The sequence below is a fragment of the Oryx dammah genome, unplaced genomic scaffold (genome assembly GCF_014754425.2).
Source record: "Oryx dammah isolate SB20612 unplaced genomic scaffold, SCBI_Odam_1.1 HiC_scaffold_18, whole genome shotgun sequence".
Classification (NCBI taxonomy): domain Eukaryota; kingdom Metazoa; phylum Chordata; class Mammalia; order Artiodactyla; family Bovidae; genus Oryx; species Oryx dammah.
The window spans coordinates 109,856,778-109,873,757 of record NW_024070202.1 but is presented as its reverse complement, the minus strand read 5'-3'; the positions used below and the strand labels follow the sequence as shown (position 1 = coordinate 109,873,757).

Genomic DNA, 16,980 nt, shown 5'->3' with positions numbered 1-16,980 from the left:
TAAAGAGGCTCTTTATTTCTTCTTCATTTTCTGCCATGCGGGTGGTGTCATCTGCATATCTGAGGTTACTGATAGTTCTCCCGGCAATCTTGACTCCAGCTTGTGCTTCTTCCTGCCCAGTGTTGCTCGTGATGTATCTCAATAGATACCACTACTGGATCAACTGCTTCTTTTGTCTCTCATACCGTGTTTATCTTATTCACTGTGATACTACTAACGTTGAGCATATTTCATGATCCATGAAAATTGCTCAATAAATAATTATTAATAAAATAGATCATACATAGCATGTTTCCATGGAGACTATTACTTCTTTTTCATTTGTTGAAAGCTGAACATGTTTCTTAGAAAATGTGTCATGCAGACAAAAATATCACATATTATTTCAGTCCTCCCATCTCGATGCTGACAGCTAGAATAAGTGTGAACCCAGAGTTCTGTTCTTCCCCAAACTTCCCAGGTAGGTCAGTGGTAAAGAATCCGCCTGCAAGGCAGAAGACCCGGGTTCAATCCCTGGGTTGGGAAGAGCCCCTGGAGGAGGCAATGGCAACCCACTCCAGTATTCTTGCAGAGTCAGGCAGAATTGAAGGAGTAAACACACACACACATAAGAAATATGGTTTGGTCATCATTATAGTTACTAAATTCATACAGAGGTAAAGTTTTTATATAGTTTTTATTATAAACTATCAAATGTTTGGTTACTTTTAATAAAGGTTTTCCAATAGGATATTTGCATTTTCTGATTGCAGTTAAGCTTTTGATATTATGGGTCTGTAGGCAATGGTGGGGGAAAGTCTAGCAGGAAATTCCTTCTTGAAGCTAATCTAATTCCCTACGCTGTGTGTATCCAGCTCTCCTCTCCCAGCTAATTAGAACAGGGAGAAAAGCTTCCTGGGAGGAGCGGACCATTTTACCAGACAATTCATATTCTAAAGCTAGTGTTTGGAGGAATTCCCTGATAATCCACTGGTTAGGACTCGGCACTTTTACTGCCAAGGACACGGGTTTAGTCCTTGGTCAGAGAACTAAGATCCTGCAAGCCACACAGCACAGCCGACAATAAAAATAAAGCCAGTGTCTGCAAATCCTGTGTTTGCCAACTGAATGTGTACTACCCACTAGCCTCAAAAAGCCTCAAGTAGTCTTTACAGTAATTGTGTGTTAGTAATGCCTTCACAGAAGCAAATAGGCAAAGATCCATCTTTTCCAGAAGAAGCTACCATCAACCTCGGGCCTGAAAGGAGTTCCACAGATAATGTTTAGAAGAAACTGAGGTCACGATCAAGAAGATGAGTGAGCATAAAGATGAGGACAAGAAGGCTAGGCAGACAAGGCTGTTAAGAAGAAGAAATGAAGGTGTACAGTGCAGCACAGGGAATTCCACTCAGTGCTCCGTGGTAAGCTAGATGGGAAGGAAATTCAACACAAGAGGGGACATGGGCGTACCTATGGCTCATTCACTGTGCTATGCAGCAGAAGATAACACTGTAAAGCAACTGTACTCCTATATATATATATATATATATATAATAAAAAAGGAGGAATAAGAGGAGGAGAAAAGAAACACCCTTAACAAAACTGGCTGAAACAGACAGTAGAAGGACAATCCCTAAAAATCCATACATTGAAATCATAGACATAGATGTGATGACTAAAAAAAATACAAAAAGATAATAAGAAACACAGCTAAAGGGAAAGAAACTCTTCGGTAACCAAGTAAGTTTTTAAAAGGAACAAATAAAACTTACAGACATATAAAATATAATTGACATCAAAACTCAGTGGTTGGTTTCAAAAGAACAAAAGGTGAAATTGAAGAGAACCAGAAGGAAATTCTTAAGACTACTTTCAAAATCTATTCCAAAGAGTCAGAAAAATGGAGAAAAACACAGGTTTCTACTTTTCAGATATTTCATAAGACTTCAAGCATTTTTATTAATAAGCTTTGCTGTGTTAGTACACTTAACAATAATCATTTCCTAAATCCTCTACTAAAGGTATTCTTAGTTTATTCTTATATGTGTATTTGTGTAAAAATGTAAATATATATTTAAAACATATGACCAACTTTGTATGTTTTTTATATAAAGATACATGGCAATTCACTGTCAGAGAAAGCAACTAAAATAATTCAAAATAATGAAATTACCAACTAAATGAAGATGGCAAAACTCCACCATCAGTTTCCACAGTATGGTACTTACAGTAAGAACAGCCATAGACCTCAATCCTGAGCCCAATGCGGCCTTCTCCATTCCAATCCAGAGGCACAAAGCGGACGTAGCGGGCGATGACTGGATGCTGTAAATCATGCCGGACAACACTATCAGAGTTGACATTCCCAGGAAATGCCTGGCAAAAAAAAAAAAAAAAAAGAGAGAGAGAGAGATTTGAAAATTAGAGGAAAATACTTTAGAAACCACCATGTACTCTATGTGCTAATATAAACTTAAACTGTATTTGCAATGGAGGTATTTTATATTCTCTGAACCATAAACAAATCGAAAAAAGCTTCCATACTTTCTTTATTTGAAAAACCGGGCCAATTTTAAATGCTAGCTAGGACAAAGTTTCCATGGGTTCTTTCATATGTGGAAATGCACACACATGTTAAAAGAATGAAACACTCTGACTTACACTGTAGTATCCAGTAAACAATTATGAGTTCTATTATTTTACATTTAAACTATGCAGTATACATTTTTCAAAACACACTCCAACCGTATTTCTTGCTTTTTAAAAATCTTCTCTTCATGACTACCCATGCTATCATCAGAAATCTGAAAAAAACTTTTTGACATTGAGTTTGGCAGAAAGAGCAACTGAATACACTGTGCAGAGGTCAAGGACTTCTACATTTTATTAGCATAACTATATGTGAACATATTTATTTCATATGTCTTATTCATGGAAGATTTTGTCAAGAATTGTTTGCCACAATTACTTTTTTATGTTGAAAGGTCATATTGTCTATTTTTTATGGCAGAGAACAAAAGGATTTTCTTTGGTCATAGCCATCATTCCTCAGTAAACATTTATAAAACATTTACTGCATAATAAGCATTAACACAAGGTAGTATGGGAAACCCAGGAGTAAGGAAAGCCACCGACACTGCACTCAAAAAGAGTGTGCAATCTAATAACAGGACAATGTCAATGTAAAATCATAACTTAAAGTAAAGAAGATTTAAAGCAAGAGACCAATAATATTTTAGAATATGTCAAATAAATGAGAAATACATGTGTAAGCTATTTAAGACACATTTTGTTGTTCTTGTTTAGTTTCTAAGTTGTGTCTGAGTTGGTGACCTCATGCCCTGTAGCCCTCCAGGCTCCACTGTCCATGGGCTCTCCGAAATAAGAACACTGGAGTGAGTGGCCATTTCCTTCTCCAGTTTTAAACACGAGCTGCCTTAATTTCATATACACATTCTAGCTGTCCGTATCTTAAATAACTTGAGTTTTTGAAAAGCTATATTCCACATGAGATCCTCTTTTTATCTTTTTTTAAACAATCTCTTAAACATTGAGATAAAAAATTTAGAAAGAACACTGAACATTTTAAGTCATAACATGATACAACATAAACACTATATTACATGGCTAATCTGTTGCATTCTTAACTGATATTTTGAATTTGTTTCTACATTAAATCAGGAGTTTTATCTCTTTTAAATGTATCTTTTACAACAACTTTTAAAAGACATAAAATTATTATGAAGCAAGTAAAGAAATACTTTCAATAAAGAGTACACAGTAGCTTTGAAACAGCAGGCTTTGGTTTAATTGCACACAAATACACGTATGCAAAAAGGTATGTTGAAATATTTCCTGAACATTTAAACTACTTACTCTTTAGAACATTCAGTCAGCTCCAATAATCTGCAAAATGGGTAATAGTCTGTGTCTGTGTGTGTGTGTTTGTGTGCACGCACGTGTGCTAGTGTTCAGTAGCATCCTACTATTTGCTACCCCATGGAACATGGCCTGCCAGGCTTCTCTGTCCATGGGATTTTTCCAGGCAAAAATACTGGAGTGGGTTGCCATTTCCTTCTCCAGGGGATCTTCCTGACCCATGGATGGAACCTACGTCTCCTGCACTGCAGGTGGATTCTTTACCAGCTGAGTCAGCAGGGAAATCCTAACAGTCTATAACATATACAATTATATGCTTTGGAAACTGAGATATTCTTCAATAATGATCCCTACTGTGTTCTCCTTGGTTTTCCTGAAGCTGCTGTCTTAGCTAAAACGTTCATTCAGGTTTTTATCATTCATAAGATCTTATGGAAAAAATCCAAAATCCAAACTTTTTGGCTATACCAATACATACTACCACTGCCTTTCAAAATAACCACATCCTCTTCAGTTCTTCATTGGCAAAACCATTTGAGCTTCATATCTTAAATTTCGTCACATAAATAGACATCTTCTTTGCATCATGCTGGCAACATTCGATCAAGGAAAACAGATTTCTTTTTTCTTTGTAGGTATTTTTTCTAGCCAGCTTTTAGTTTTACACAGAAGCCTCAAATTTATTTTATTAAACTGTGGCTCCCTTTTAATATCACTATTGGTTGTCCTGGCTTCAAAAGCAATACCAGTGAGAATCCCTGAATTAATTCCCTGAGTGTATACAGATTAATCTAAATACTATCTTAAATAAGATTCAACAAAAGCCAGCCAACAATTTTAACTTAAGGATCAACTATATGCTTAACATATATAGCTATAAGCTTCCCTGGTGGCTCAGATGATAAAGAATCCATCTGCAATGTGGGAGACCTGGGTTCCATCCCTAAGTTGGAAAGATCCCCTGGAGAAGGGAATGGCAACCCACTCCAATATTCTTGTCTGGAGAATCCCATGGGCAGAGGAACCTGGTGGGCTAGAGTCCATGAGGTCGCAGAGTCAGAAACGACTGAGTGATTAACACACACACACATATGCTTAACATGGTGCTATGTGGTATATGAATATTAAAAACAACACAGACAGCTAGTAACTTTCTTAGAAATCTGTTTCTGAGACATTTCTAGTCTGATGAAGCCTGAAAACAGAAAACAAAACAAAACAAAACAAAACACTGCTCTCTGTTCTCCTGTTTTTCCCAATATTTCATTTCTGACACCAGACGTATGGGTTTTCCCACACACCAGGCCATTCTCTGTGGACCCCAGCCAGCCTTCCATACCTTAACTCAATTCTAGCACTATCTACCCGGAGGTAGATTCAGATTCCACAGGTGAAGGGCTGAGTTCCTCAAGGGCACCCCCACGTCAGATGCCAGTCTCCAGCCCAGTTTGTCACCCACGCTTCTGAAAGACCATACATCAGAGGTCCCCATGACCCCCTCCTTAGGTTCAACTGCTTGTTGAACAGCTCACAGAACACAGGAAAACAGTTTACAAACTAGATTACTGGTTTATGCTGAAGCATTCAACTCAGGAACAGACAGAAGAGATGCATAGAGCAAGGTGGGTGAGAGGGGCTGCAGGCCCACTCCAGGTGTACCACCCTTCTAGCACCTCTATTTACTCACCAAGCGTTCTAAACTCCTGAAATTCTTGATTTTTATGGCAGCTACTGTGTGCATTTGTGATGATCAAATCATTGGCTACTGGTGACTGAAATCAATCTCCTGCCATGCTCACCTTCTCAGAGGTCAGTTCAGTTCAGCTCAATCTCTCAGTAATGTCTGTTTGTGACCGCATGAATCGCAGCATGCCAGGCCTTCCTGTCCCAGAGTTCACGCAAACGCATGTCCATCGAGTCAGTGATGCCATCCAGCCATCTCATCCTCGGTCGTCCCCTTCTCCTCCTGCCCCCAATCCCTCCCAGCATCAGAGTCTTTTCCAATAAGTCAACTCTTCGCATGAGGTGGCCAAAGTATTGGAGTTTCAGCTTTAGCATCAGTCCTTCCAAAGAACACCCAGGACTGATCTCTTTTAGAATGGACTGGTTGGATCTCCTTACAGTCCAAGGCACTCTCAACAGTCTTCTCCAACACTACAGTTCAAAAGCATCAATTCTTCAGCACTCAGTCCAACTCTCACATCCATACATGACCACTGGAAAAATCATACCCTTGACTAGACAGACCTTTGTTGGCAAAGTAATGTCTCTGTTTTTGAATATACTATCTAGGTTGGTCATAACTTTCCTTTCAAGCAGTAAGCGTCTTTTAATTTCATGGCTGCAGTCACCATCTGCAGTGATTTTGGAGCCCACAAAAATAAAGTCTGACACTGTTTTCCACTGTTTCCCCATCTATTTCCCATGAAGTGATGGGACCAGATGCCATGATCTTCATTTTCTGAATGTTGAGCTTTAAGCCAACTTTTTCACTCTCCTCTTTCACTTTCATCAAGAGGCTTTTTAGCACCTCTTCACTTTCTGCCATAAGGGTAGTGTCACCTGCATATCTGAGGTTATTGATATTTCTCCCAGCAATCCTGATTCCAGCTTGTGCTTCTTCCAGCCCAGCATTTCTCATGATGCATAGAAGTTAAATAAGCAGGGTGACAATATACAGCCTTGACACACTCCTTTTCCTATTTGGAACCAGTCTGTTGTTCCATGTCCAGTTCTAACTGGTGCTTCCTGACCTGCATACAGATTTCTCAAGAGGCAGGGCAGGTGGTCTGCTAATCCCATTTCTTGAAGAATTTTCCACAGTTTATTGTGATCCACACAGTCAAAGGCTTTGGCATAGTCAATAAAGCAGAAATAGATGTTTTTCTGGAACTCTCTTGCTTTTTCCATGATCCAGCGGATGTTGGCAATTTGATCTCTGGTTCCTCTGCCTTTTCTACAACCAGCTTGAACATCTCGAAGTTCACGGGTCACATATTGCTGAAACCTGGCTTGGAGTATTTTGAGCATTATTTTACTAGCGTGTGAGATGTGTGCAATTGTGGAGTAGTTTGAACATTCTTTGGCATTGCCTTTCTTTGGGATTGGAATGAAAATTGACCTTTTCCATCCTGTGGCCATTGCTGAGTTTTCCACATTTGCTGGTATATTGAGTGCAGCACTTTCACAGCATCATCTTTCAGGATTTGAAATAGCTCAACTGGAATTCTATCACCTCCAATAGCTTTGTTCATAGTGATGCTTTTTAAGGCCCACTTGACTTCACATTCCAGGGTGTCTGGCTTTAGGTTAGTGATCACACCATTGTAATTATCTTGGTTGTGAAGATCTTTTTTGTACAGTTCTGTGTATTCTTGCCACCTTTTCTTAATATCTTCTGCTTCTGTTAGGTCCAGACCATTTCTGTCCTTTATCAAGCCCATCTTTGCATGAAATGTTCCTTTGGTATCTCTAATTTTCTTGAAGAGATCTCTAGTTGTTCCCATTCTGTTGTTTTCCTCTATTTCTTTGCATTGATCGCTGAAGAAGGCTTTCTTATCTCTCCTTGCTATTCTTTGGAACTCTGCATTCAGATGCTTATATCCTTCCTTTTCTACTTTGCTTTTTACTTCTCTTCTTTTCACAACTATTTGTAAGGCCTCCCCAGACAGCCATTTTGCTTTTTTGCATTTCTTTTCCATGGGGATGGTCTTGATCCCTGTCTCCTGTACAATGTCATGAACCTCCATAGTTCATCAGGCACTCTGTCTATCAGATCTAGCCCCTTAAATCTATTTCTCACTTTCACTGTATAATCATAAGAGATTTGATTTAGGTCATACCTGAGTGGTCTAGCAGTTTTCCCGACTTTCTTCAATTTAAGTCTGAATTTGGCAATAAGGAGTTCATGATCTGAGCCACAGTCAGTTCCTGGTCTTGCTTTTGCTGACTGTATAGAGCTTGTCCATCTTTGGCTGCAAAGAATATAAGCAATCTGATTTTGGTGTTGACCATCTGGTTATGTCCATGTGTAGAGTCTTCTCCTATGTTGTTGGAAGAGGGTGTTTGCTATGACCAGTGCGGCTGAAAGTTTCAACTCTCTTATCAAATCACATGGTTGGTTTCATCTTAAGGTTACCAAGGGGGTTTTCAAATATCACCTCATTGACATAAACTCGGGTATGGGTTGAAAGGAATTTGTTATGAATAACAAATACACCCATTTCATCTTTATCACACTTATCACTTAGGAAATCCCAGGAGTTTCAGAAACCATGTGGCAGACAGCCTGGATAAAGACCAAAAATATATATTTCTCACTATAAATCCTGATATCACAGGCCTAAAATAAAATATGAAAAAGATGTTGCAAAAGGCAGCATTAAAAGGAAGTACAGAAGTGTGTGGCATAGCTGGTGATTTCAATAATCCTTGGAATCCTATGAAAACAATGTAATCAGGAGAACTATAGAAAGAGATAGACTTTAACTGGATAGGAGGGCAGAATGATGTTTAGGAGAGAGAAAGGGAGAAGGACACAGGAAAGGACTGGGAAAGACTGGAATAAAGAAGGAACTCAGAAGTAAGTCAGAAAGAGAAACACCAAGACACCATATTCCATAGATATGGAATTTAGAAACTCAGTAATGATGATGCTATATGCAAGGCAGCAAAAGAGAGACAGATGTAAAGAACAGACTTTTAGACTATGTGGGAGAAGGTGAGGGTGGGATGATTTGAGAGAATAGCATTGAAACATGTATATACCAGCACAAGTTCAATGCAGGAAGCAGGGCACTCAAAGCCAATGCTCTGGGACAATCCAGAGGGATGGGGTAGGGAGGGAGGTGGGAAGGGGTTCAGAAAGGGGGGACACGTGTGCACCTGTGGCTGATTCATGTCGATGTATGGCAAAACGCACAATACTGTAAAGTAATTACCCTCCAATTAAAATAAATAAATAAATTAAAAATACACACACAAAAGAAGGAACTCAGATCTAGGTCTGGAGATACCCTGAGTCTAGTGGTTGTGGTGAAATTTTGTTCTTGAGGGGTAACTTCTCTAGCCCTCATCTATTTTATTCCTTCTCTCCATGTCTGTCCCCCAAAAAGATCTGACTAGCTTATCTAAAAAATCTACTTTAGAACTAAAACTGCAGACTCTGAAAACATAAACTATATTCTGGAATAAGTGATAAGGACATAACTCTGACTGGAAGAAGCGTTCATACTGGAAAATCATGAGTGTTTTAACAAGTCCTGTCTGATTGTGGACAAAAGAATACAGCATGTGTTTCTTTTCTAAATAATAGAATAAGAGCCAAATTTAGAAGATCTTGGATGGTGGGAGATCAAGATGGGGCAGAAAGACGAGCCATAGAGTTCAAAGTCAATGCCACGTGGTGGGAAGGGAAAATGTTTCAAAAGAAGAATTAAGAACACTTTGAGAGGAGGGAGTAAAAACAATGATATAAACCAATCTATTCACATACTGGCATTGGCGACAAAAATGTATGGCAAAACCAATACAGAATTGTAAAGTAAAATTAAAAAAAAAAAAAAGAGCGAAGGGGGGATAAAATGGTAGACATCCATCCTTTCCCTCCCCAGCAACCTCTTCTCTTTAAGTAACAGCACCTAGATTTTCTTTACAATGTTACCCAATATTCACTCTTAATCCACCTGATTCAGGAGAGGCAGATGCCACACCAAGGCTCAACCTTAGCACTTCTGCTCAAAGTGCTATATATTCATATATCCATTCATTCACTCAGGAGATACATGAGATCTTTTTATGCACCAGATACTTTTCAAATCATTGGGGAGACAGAAGTGGACAATACAGTTTCAGCTCACATGGCATTTGCATTATTAAAGTACACAGTACGTCAGTACAAAGTGGGGCAAATAATAAACAATATGCAATGGATATATTTAATATTTGCAATAGCCAGGACGTGGAAACACTCAAAGTGTTCATTGACAGATGAATGGATAAAGATTTGATATATGTACACAACAGAATATTACTCAATCATAAAAAAGAACAAAATGCTGCCATTCATCATAACATGGATGGGCCTAGAGATTATAATACTGAATGCAGTGAGACAGAGAAAGGCAATACTGCTTATACATGGAATCTAGAAAAAAAATGGTACAAGTGAATTTTTTTACAAAAGAGAAATAGAGTTATAGATGTAGAAAACAAACTTATGGTTACTTGTATGGGAAGCGTGGGAAGGATAAACTAGGAGATCAGGACTGACATATATACAGATGGATAACTAGCAAGGATCTACTGTGTAGCACAGGAAACTCTACTCAATATTCTGTAATGACCTACATGGAAAAATAATCTAAAAAAGAGTGGATATATGTATATATACAATTGATTCACTTTGATGTACAGCAAAAACTAACACAGCATTTTAAATCAACTATGCTCTGATAAACATTTTAAAATATAATGTATATATAAATTAAATACACTGAGTTATATAATACATATATATCATTGTATATTATAGGTATGGTTCAGTTTTTGCTTTACAGATGCTCTTATAAGGTTTCTGGCACCACTGCCTAGAGAAAGTCTATTGCCACCATTTTTCCAACAGCATTTGCTCACTTCAGGTCTCTATCCCATTTGGTAATTCTTGGAATATTTCAAGCGTTTTCATTATTATTATACTCACTATCACGATGTGTGGTCAGTGATCTTTGATGCCACTAATACAACTGTTTGGGGGTGACTTGAAGCACACCCATATAAGAGTGAACTTAATCTATAAACATTCTGTACATTCTGACTTCCCCACTGACCTGCCATTCCTCCATCTCTTTTCCTTTCCTTGGGCCTCCCTATTCCCTGAGACAGAACAGTACTGAAATTAGGCCAATTAATAACCCGAGAATGGCCTCTAAGTGTTTAAATGAAAGGAACAGTCAACTGACATAGCAGACTTCATGTTGGTTTATCCTAAGAAATTGCCGCAGGCGCCCCAACCTTCAACAATCATCACGTGGATCACTCAGCAGCATCAACTTTGATGCAAGATCCTCCACTAGCTAAAAGACCACAATTCCCTGAAGGTCCAGATGAGGGCTAGCATTTTTTAGCAATCGAGTATTTTTAAATTAAGATGGGGCCGCTGTTTCTAAACAAAATGGTGCTATACACTGAGCAGACTACGCTATAGTATAAACATAACTTTGACACTGTTTTATTGTGAAACCAAAAGAAGTCAATAGTATAAGCAAAAGTAAGAAATGCAAACATCTTTAGTACACGCTGCATGTTTTGGGAGCAGGAAGGAAGCCAGAATTTTATGGAGCACAGTGAAGAAGCAAGGATGGCCTGAAGGCCATGACAGTGTGGTAAACTTCACGTTAATTGGGCTAAAAGAAACTTCACTCAAGAGTTTTCAGTAAAAATGTCGCATAATTCAAATGTTAAGATTGGGGCCACTAAAATGGGATTCCCAGGTGGCATTAGTGGTAAAGAACCTGCCCATCAACGCAGGAGACTTAAAGACACAGGTTTGATCCCTGGGTTGGGAAGATCCCTTGGAGGAGGGCATGTAAACCCACTCCAGTATTCTTGCGTGGAAAACCCAATGGACAGAGGAGCCTGGCGGACTACAGTCCATGGGGTCACAAAGCGTCAGACAAAACTGAAGCGACTTAGCACACACACACACCACTAAAATACAGGTCCCCAAATAAAGTAGAGTTCCTGGTATAACAGTAGAAGATGCCGTAGCCTATTATAAAATACAGGAGATTGGTGGATAGGATAAACTGGTTACAAGTGCTCTGGAGGAGTGAAGGCGTTAGGGAGAAGGTAGGAATGATGCTGCGGAAGTGAGTGCTGGAGAGGAGCGACAGGACACGTCTTCCATCCTGGACCCCAAAGGCACAACACGTGAGGAGAAAACAAAGCAAAATACAGAGCTACTAGGAGTGGAAACTCTCCTTCCACTGAGCTCCCATTGGCCACTCTCGTTATTACAGAAAGGGATGGACATCAGAGAAAGATAAAGTAGGCTCGTCTGTGATGATGTCATTTCAGCATCTAAATTCAGAGCCTGCAGAAGAAAATCTACAAGATTTTTGATGATCCGACCTGTGTCCTCACTGGTTTGTGTATTTTTTTTTTTTTTAAGCAACAAAGAATACTGACTAATACAAACATATTTGAAGGGAAAGATAATTAGTGAAGATTTAAATATATTGTCTTTGAGATGTCTCCATGAAACTGAAAGGTCACACAGAAAATTTGAGATGTTTAGCATACCTTTTCAGAAAGGGTAACATTTATTATTTATGAACAAATGCATGGCATATGGTATTTTCTTCAGAATTCACAGCATCAGTAGATTGTATTTTTTTCACTTCTTTTCATTTCCAAGCATATTGAGACTTAAGACATTATCCTAAATTGAAGTTGAAAATATTTCAGAGAAATGATGTAGGCATTACTGATTGTTGTCTTGAATATAAAGGTGTAAACACATGTGAAATGTCTGTTCTATAACAGTATTCAGAAAAGTTAAGAAATTTAGAAGGAGGTGTAGTCATTGATTTAACAAAACAACATCCAATATTTATATATTACTTTCTTATTTAAAGCTTTCTAGTACACACAGTATGGTTTGTGCCTTATAGGAAATCCTAACTTAGGGAAGGATCTTATTTTTTCAAACCAATAAATTCAGGCTATGAGAAAGTAGAGCACTTAACCGATTCTGAACAGCTAGTCTGGGCAAACCAGGGCAAAGTAAGAAGTCTTTCCACTCCCTCAATGACCTTTGCTTGAGAATCAAGTTTTCAGCAAGGAATAAAGGTTTTTCTATTTAGACACAACACAATTTTTTTTTGATGTTTGATGTTACCTATTTGAATATCAAAGTTTGGTAATTTTCATCAGATGTACATTTTGGGCATACACTTGGTTTCTGGCTTATTTATCAGGTAGCCTATTTGGCCTGTATGCCTTAGTTTTCTCAACATTTTTATTTACAGTAATTTTGACAATATTAATATTTTATTTTCTCAGGAGTTTTCTAAAAAGATACTTCTACTGTAATATTAGCCAAAGTCTCCCTGCAAATCTTAATATAAGTAATTAAAAAGCTGGAATGACACTACTTATGATAAAAAGAAAGTGCAGTCTGCTATAATGCTGTATTTTTAAAGTAGTAGTGACTACTTTGTCATAGGGCTTGAAAAGGAAATTATGTTTTCAAATAATTTGGCTCTTATAATTCTTGTACTTTTCACATGGATTTTTTTAAAAAAGGAACAGAAAAACAAACTAAGATATACAGCTGATTTTTACAAAACCCCTACAATTTGAAAATATGCATCGAAAATTGAAAAATTAAAATGAATTTGAACATTTCTTGAATAGAATACTATCCTTTAAAATTCCACCTTCATTTAGATAAATGTTACACAATAATATATGGTTTATGGATACATGAGAGCATCAGACAAATTCATCATTGTAAGACTGACAAATCAATTTACATAAGCTTGTAAATTACATGTCACTGCTATTAAAACTCCTGACATGGCTGTGATATATATATGCTGAGAAGGATTTATTTTTTATTTTTACTAACATAGAATTTCTGTAACTCACAAATCTTCATGCTTAGTATAATAATAAGGCTAAACCTATAGTGATTCTTTTGAGTTACTGTCCTAAAAACTATTAAAATATGCAGCAAAGAAGGCTAATACCTAAAACAGACTGATTATATTCTTTGCAGCTGAAGATAGAGAAGCTCTATACAGTCATCAAAAACAAGACTGGGAGCTAACTATGGCTCAGACTATGAGCTCCTTATTTCAAAATTCAGACTTAAATTGAAGAAAGAAAGGAAAAACACTAGACCATTCAGCTATGACCTAAATCAAATCCCTTAAGATTATACAGTGGAAGTGACAGATAGATTCAAGGGATTAGATCTGGTAGACTGAGTGCCTGAGAACTATGGATGGAGGTTTGTAACAAAGTACAGGAGGCAGAGACCAACTCCATCCCAAAGGGAAAGAAATGCAAGAAGGCAAAATGGTTGTCTGAGGAGGCCTTACGAATAGCTGAAAGAAGGAGAGAAGCGAAAGGCAAGGGAGAAAGGGAAAGATATACCCAACTGAATGCAAAGTTCCAGAGGACAGAAAGAAGAGGTAAGAAAGCCTTCCTCAGTGATCAATGCAAAGATATAGAGGAAAACAATAGAATGGGAAAGAGTAGAGATCTCTTCAAGAAAATTAGACATACCAAGGGAACATTCGTGAATAAAGGACAGAAATGGCAAGGACCTAACAGAAACAGAAGATATTAAGAAGAGGTGGCAAGAATACACAGAAGAACTGTACACAAAAGATCTTTATGACCCAGAAAACCACAATTATGTGATCACCAACCTAGAGCCAAACATCCTGGAAAATGAAGTCAAGTGGGCCTTAGGAAACATCATTAGAACAAAGCTAGTGGAGGTGATGGAATTCCAGCAGAGCTATTTCAAATTCTAAAAGATGGTGCTGTTAAAGTGCTACACTCAGTATGCCAGCAAATTTGGAAAACTCAGCAGTGGGCACAGGACTGGAAAAGGTCAGTATTCATTCCAATTCCAAAGAAAGGCAATGCCAAAGAATGCTCAAAGTATCACACAATTTCACTCATTGACATCCCAGCAAAGTAATGCTCAAAATCCTTCAAGCGAGGCTTCAACAGGACTTGAACCGAGCATTTCCAGATGTACAAACTGGATTTAGAAAAGGTAGAGGAACCAGATATCAAATTGCCAACATCCATCAGATCATTGAAAATGCAAAGGAATTCCATAAAAACATCTACTTCTGCTTCATTGACTATGCCAAAGCCGTTGACTGTGTGGATCACAATAAACTGTGGAAAATTCTTCAAGAGATGGGAATACCAGACCACCTGACCTGCCTCCTGAGAAACCTGAATACAGGTCAAGAAGCAACAGAGAAAACTGGACATGGAACAACAGACTGGCTCCTAATTGGGAAAGGAGTACAGCAAGGCTGTATATTGTCACCCTGCCTATTTAACTTATTGCAGAATACATCCTGTAAAATGCTGGTCTGGATGAATCACAAGCTGGAATCAAGATTGCCAGGAAAAATATCTACAATCTCAGATATGCAGAGGATACCATCCTAAAGGCAGAAAGCAAAGAGGAACTAAGGAGCCTCTTGATGAATGTGCAAGAGGAGAGAGAAAAAGCTGGCTTAAAACTCATAACTCAAAAAACTAATATTATGGCATCTGGTCCCATTAATTCATGACAAATAGATGGGGAAAAAGGGGAAACAGTGACAAATTTTTTCTTGGAAGGCTTCAAAATCACTGCAGATGGTATCTACAGCCACAGTATTAAAAGACACTTGCTCCTTGGAAGAAAAGCTATGACAAACCTATACAGTATATTAAAAAGTAGAGACATCACTTTGTCAACAGAGGTCTGTACAGTTTTTCCAGTAGTGGTTTTTCTAGTAGTCATGTACAGATGTGACATTTGGACCATAAAGAAGGCTGAGAGACAAAAATTTGATGCCTTCAAACTGTGGTGCTGGAGAAGACTCTTGAAGCATCCCTTCGACTGCAAGAAGATTAAACCCGTCAATCCTAAAGGAAATAAACCCTGAAAGTTCATTGGAAGAACTGATGCTGGAGCTGAACCTCTAATACTTTGACCACCTGATGCAAAGAGCTGACTCATGGCAAAGATCCTGATACTGGGAAGGATTGAAGGCAGGAGAAGTACGTGACAGAGGATGAGATGGTTGGATGACACCACCAACTCAACAGACATGAGTTGGAACAAATTAGGAGATTGTGAAGGACAGGGAAGCATAGACACACAAACACAGCACTGAGTCATGTCTGACTCTTGTGACCCTATGGACTGTAGCCTGCCACGCTCCTCTGTCCATGGGATTCTCCAGGCAAGAATACTGGAGTGGGTTGCCATTTCCTTCTTCAGGGGAACTTACTGACCCAGGGATGAAACCCAGGTCTTCTGCACTGCAGGCAGATGCTTTACCAACCGACCTACTATTGGGCTGGTGTGTAAATGAATGAGTAGTAGTACTTAAGGTCAGAGCAGAGGGGAGTTTAAGATCTCTTAGGTCACACAGAGAAGCATGCCGCTGCTGCTGCTAAGTCACTTCAGTCGTGTCTGACTCTATGCGACCCCATAGATGGCAGTCCACCAGGCTCCCCCGTCCCTGGGATTCTCCAGGCAAGAACACTGGAGTGGGTTGCCATTTCCTTCTCCAATGCATGAAAGTGAAAAGTGAAAGTGAAGTCGCTCAGTCATGTCCGACTCTTCGCGACCCCATGGACTGCAGCGCACCAAGCTTTCCTGTCCATGGGATTTTCCAGGCAAGAGTACTGGAGTGGGATGCCATTGCCTTCTCCAACAGAGAAGCATGGTATGATGCAATTCATAGGGTTTTAGAGCATCAGACACAATTTATGACTGGACAATGAACAACAGCAAAGAACTTTTTAAAAAGTAGTGAGTTGTTCAAGATGCTAATTATAGAATAATCTAAACAGGACTGAAGTTTTAATAACTGAAGATTTTCCACCATGGGCACTAAGTATTTCTTCCAGTTCATACCGTCTTCCAGTTCATACCGTCTTCCAGTTCATACCGTCTTCCAGTTCATACCGTCTTGATGTAAGAGAAGGGTAGAGGCAACCTTTTTCACTCTAAAGTACCAAATAGTAAATATTTTAGGTTTTGCAGGGTACAGACTTCTCAGTCCCAGATCCTTCTTTTTCTTTTTTAGTTTTATTCTAACAACATTTGAAAAATGTAAAAGCCTTCTTAGTTCCCTGACTTTAAAAGAACAGGAATAGAACAGAGTTAGTCAAGGGGCTAGAGTTTGCCAATCCCTGGTCTGACGCTCTTTCATATGAACAGTTATTCCCTCAGATAGGGAGCCAAACCTAAAATCATCAGAAGACTTTTCAGCCACTTAGCATTTAAAAAACCAACAAACTTCAGAAAAGCATTTTGTCAATCCTTGAAGCATATAATTTATCGGAGTGAAAGAAAATATATGAGGA

General features: G+C 38.6%; 1 protein-coding gene across 1 annotated transcript in view; it reads right to left on the bottom strand.

Moving 5' to 3' along the window:
* Positions 1-16,980, bottom strand: part of CNTNAP2 (contactin associated protein 2) — a 1,413,967-nt gene that overhangs the window by 1,371,634 nt on the left and 25,353 nt on the right. The window contains exon 2 of the mRNA XM_040259921.1: positions 2,208-2,355. Coding sequence (XP_040115855.1) covers positions 2,208-2,355 — 148 coding nt within the window. The remainder of the gene's footprint in view (positions 1-2,207; positions 2,356-16,980) is intronic.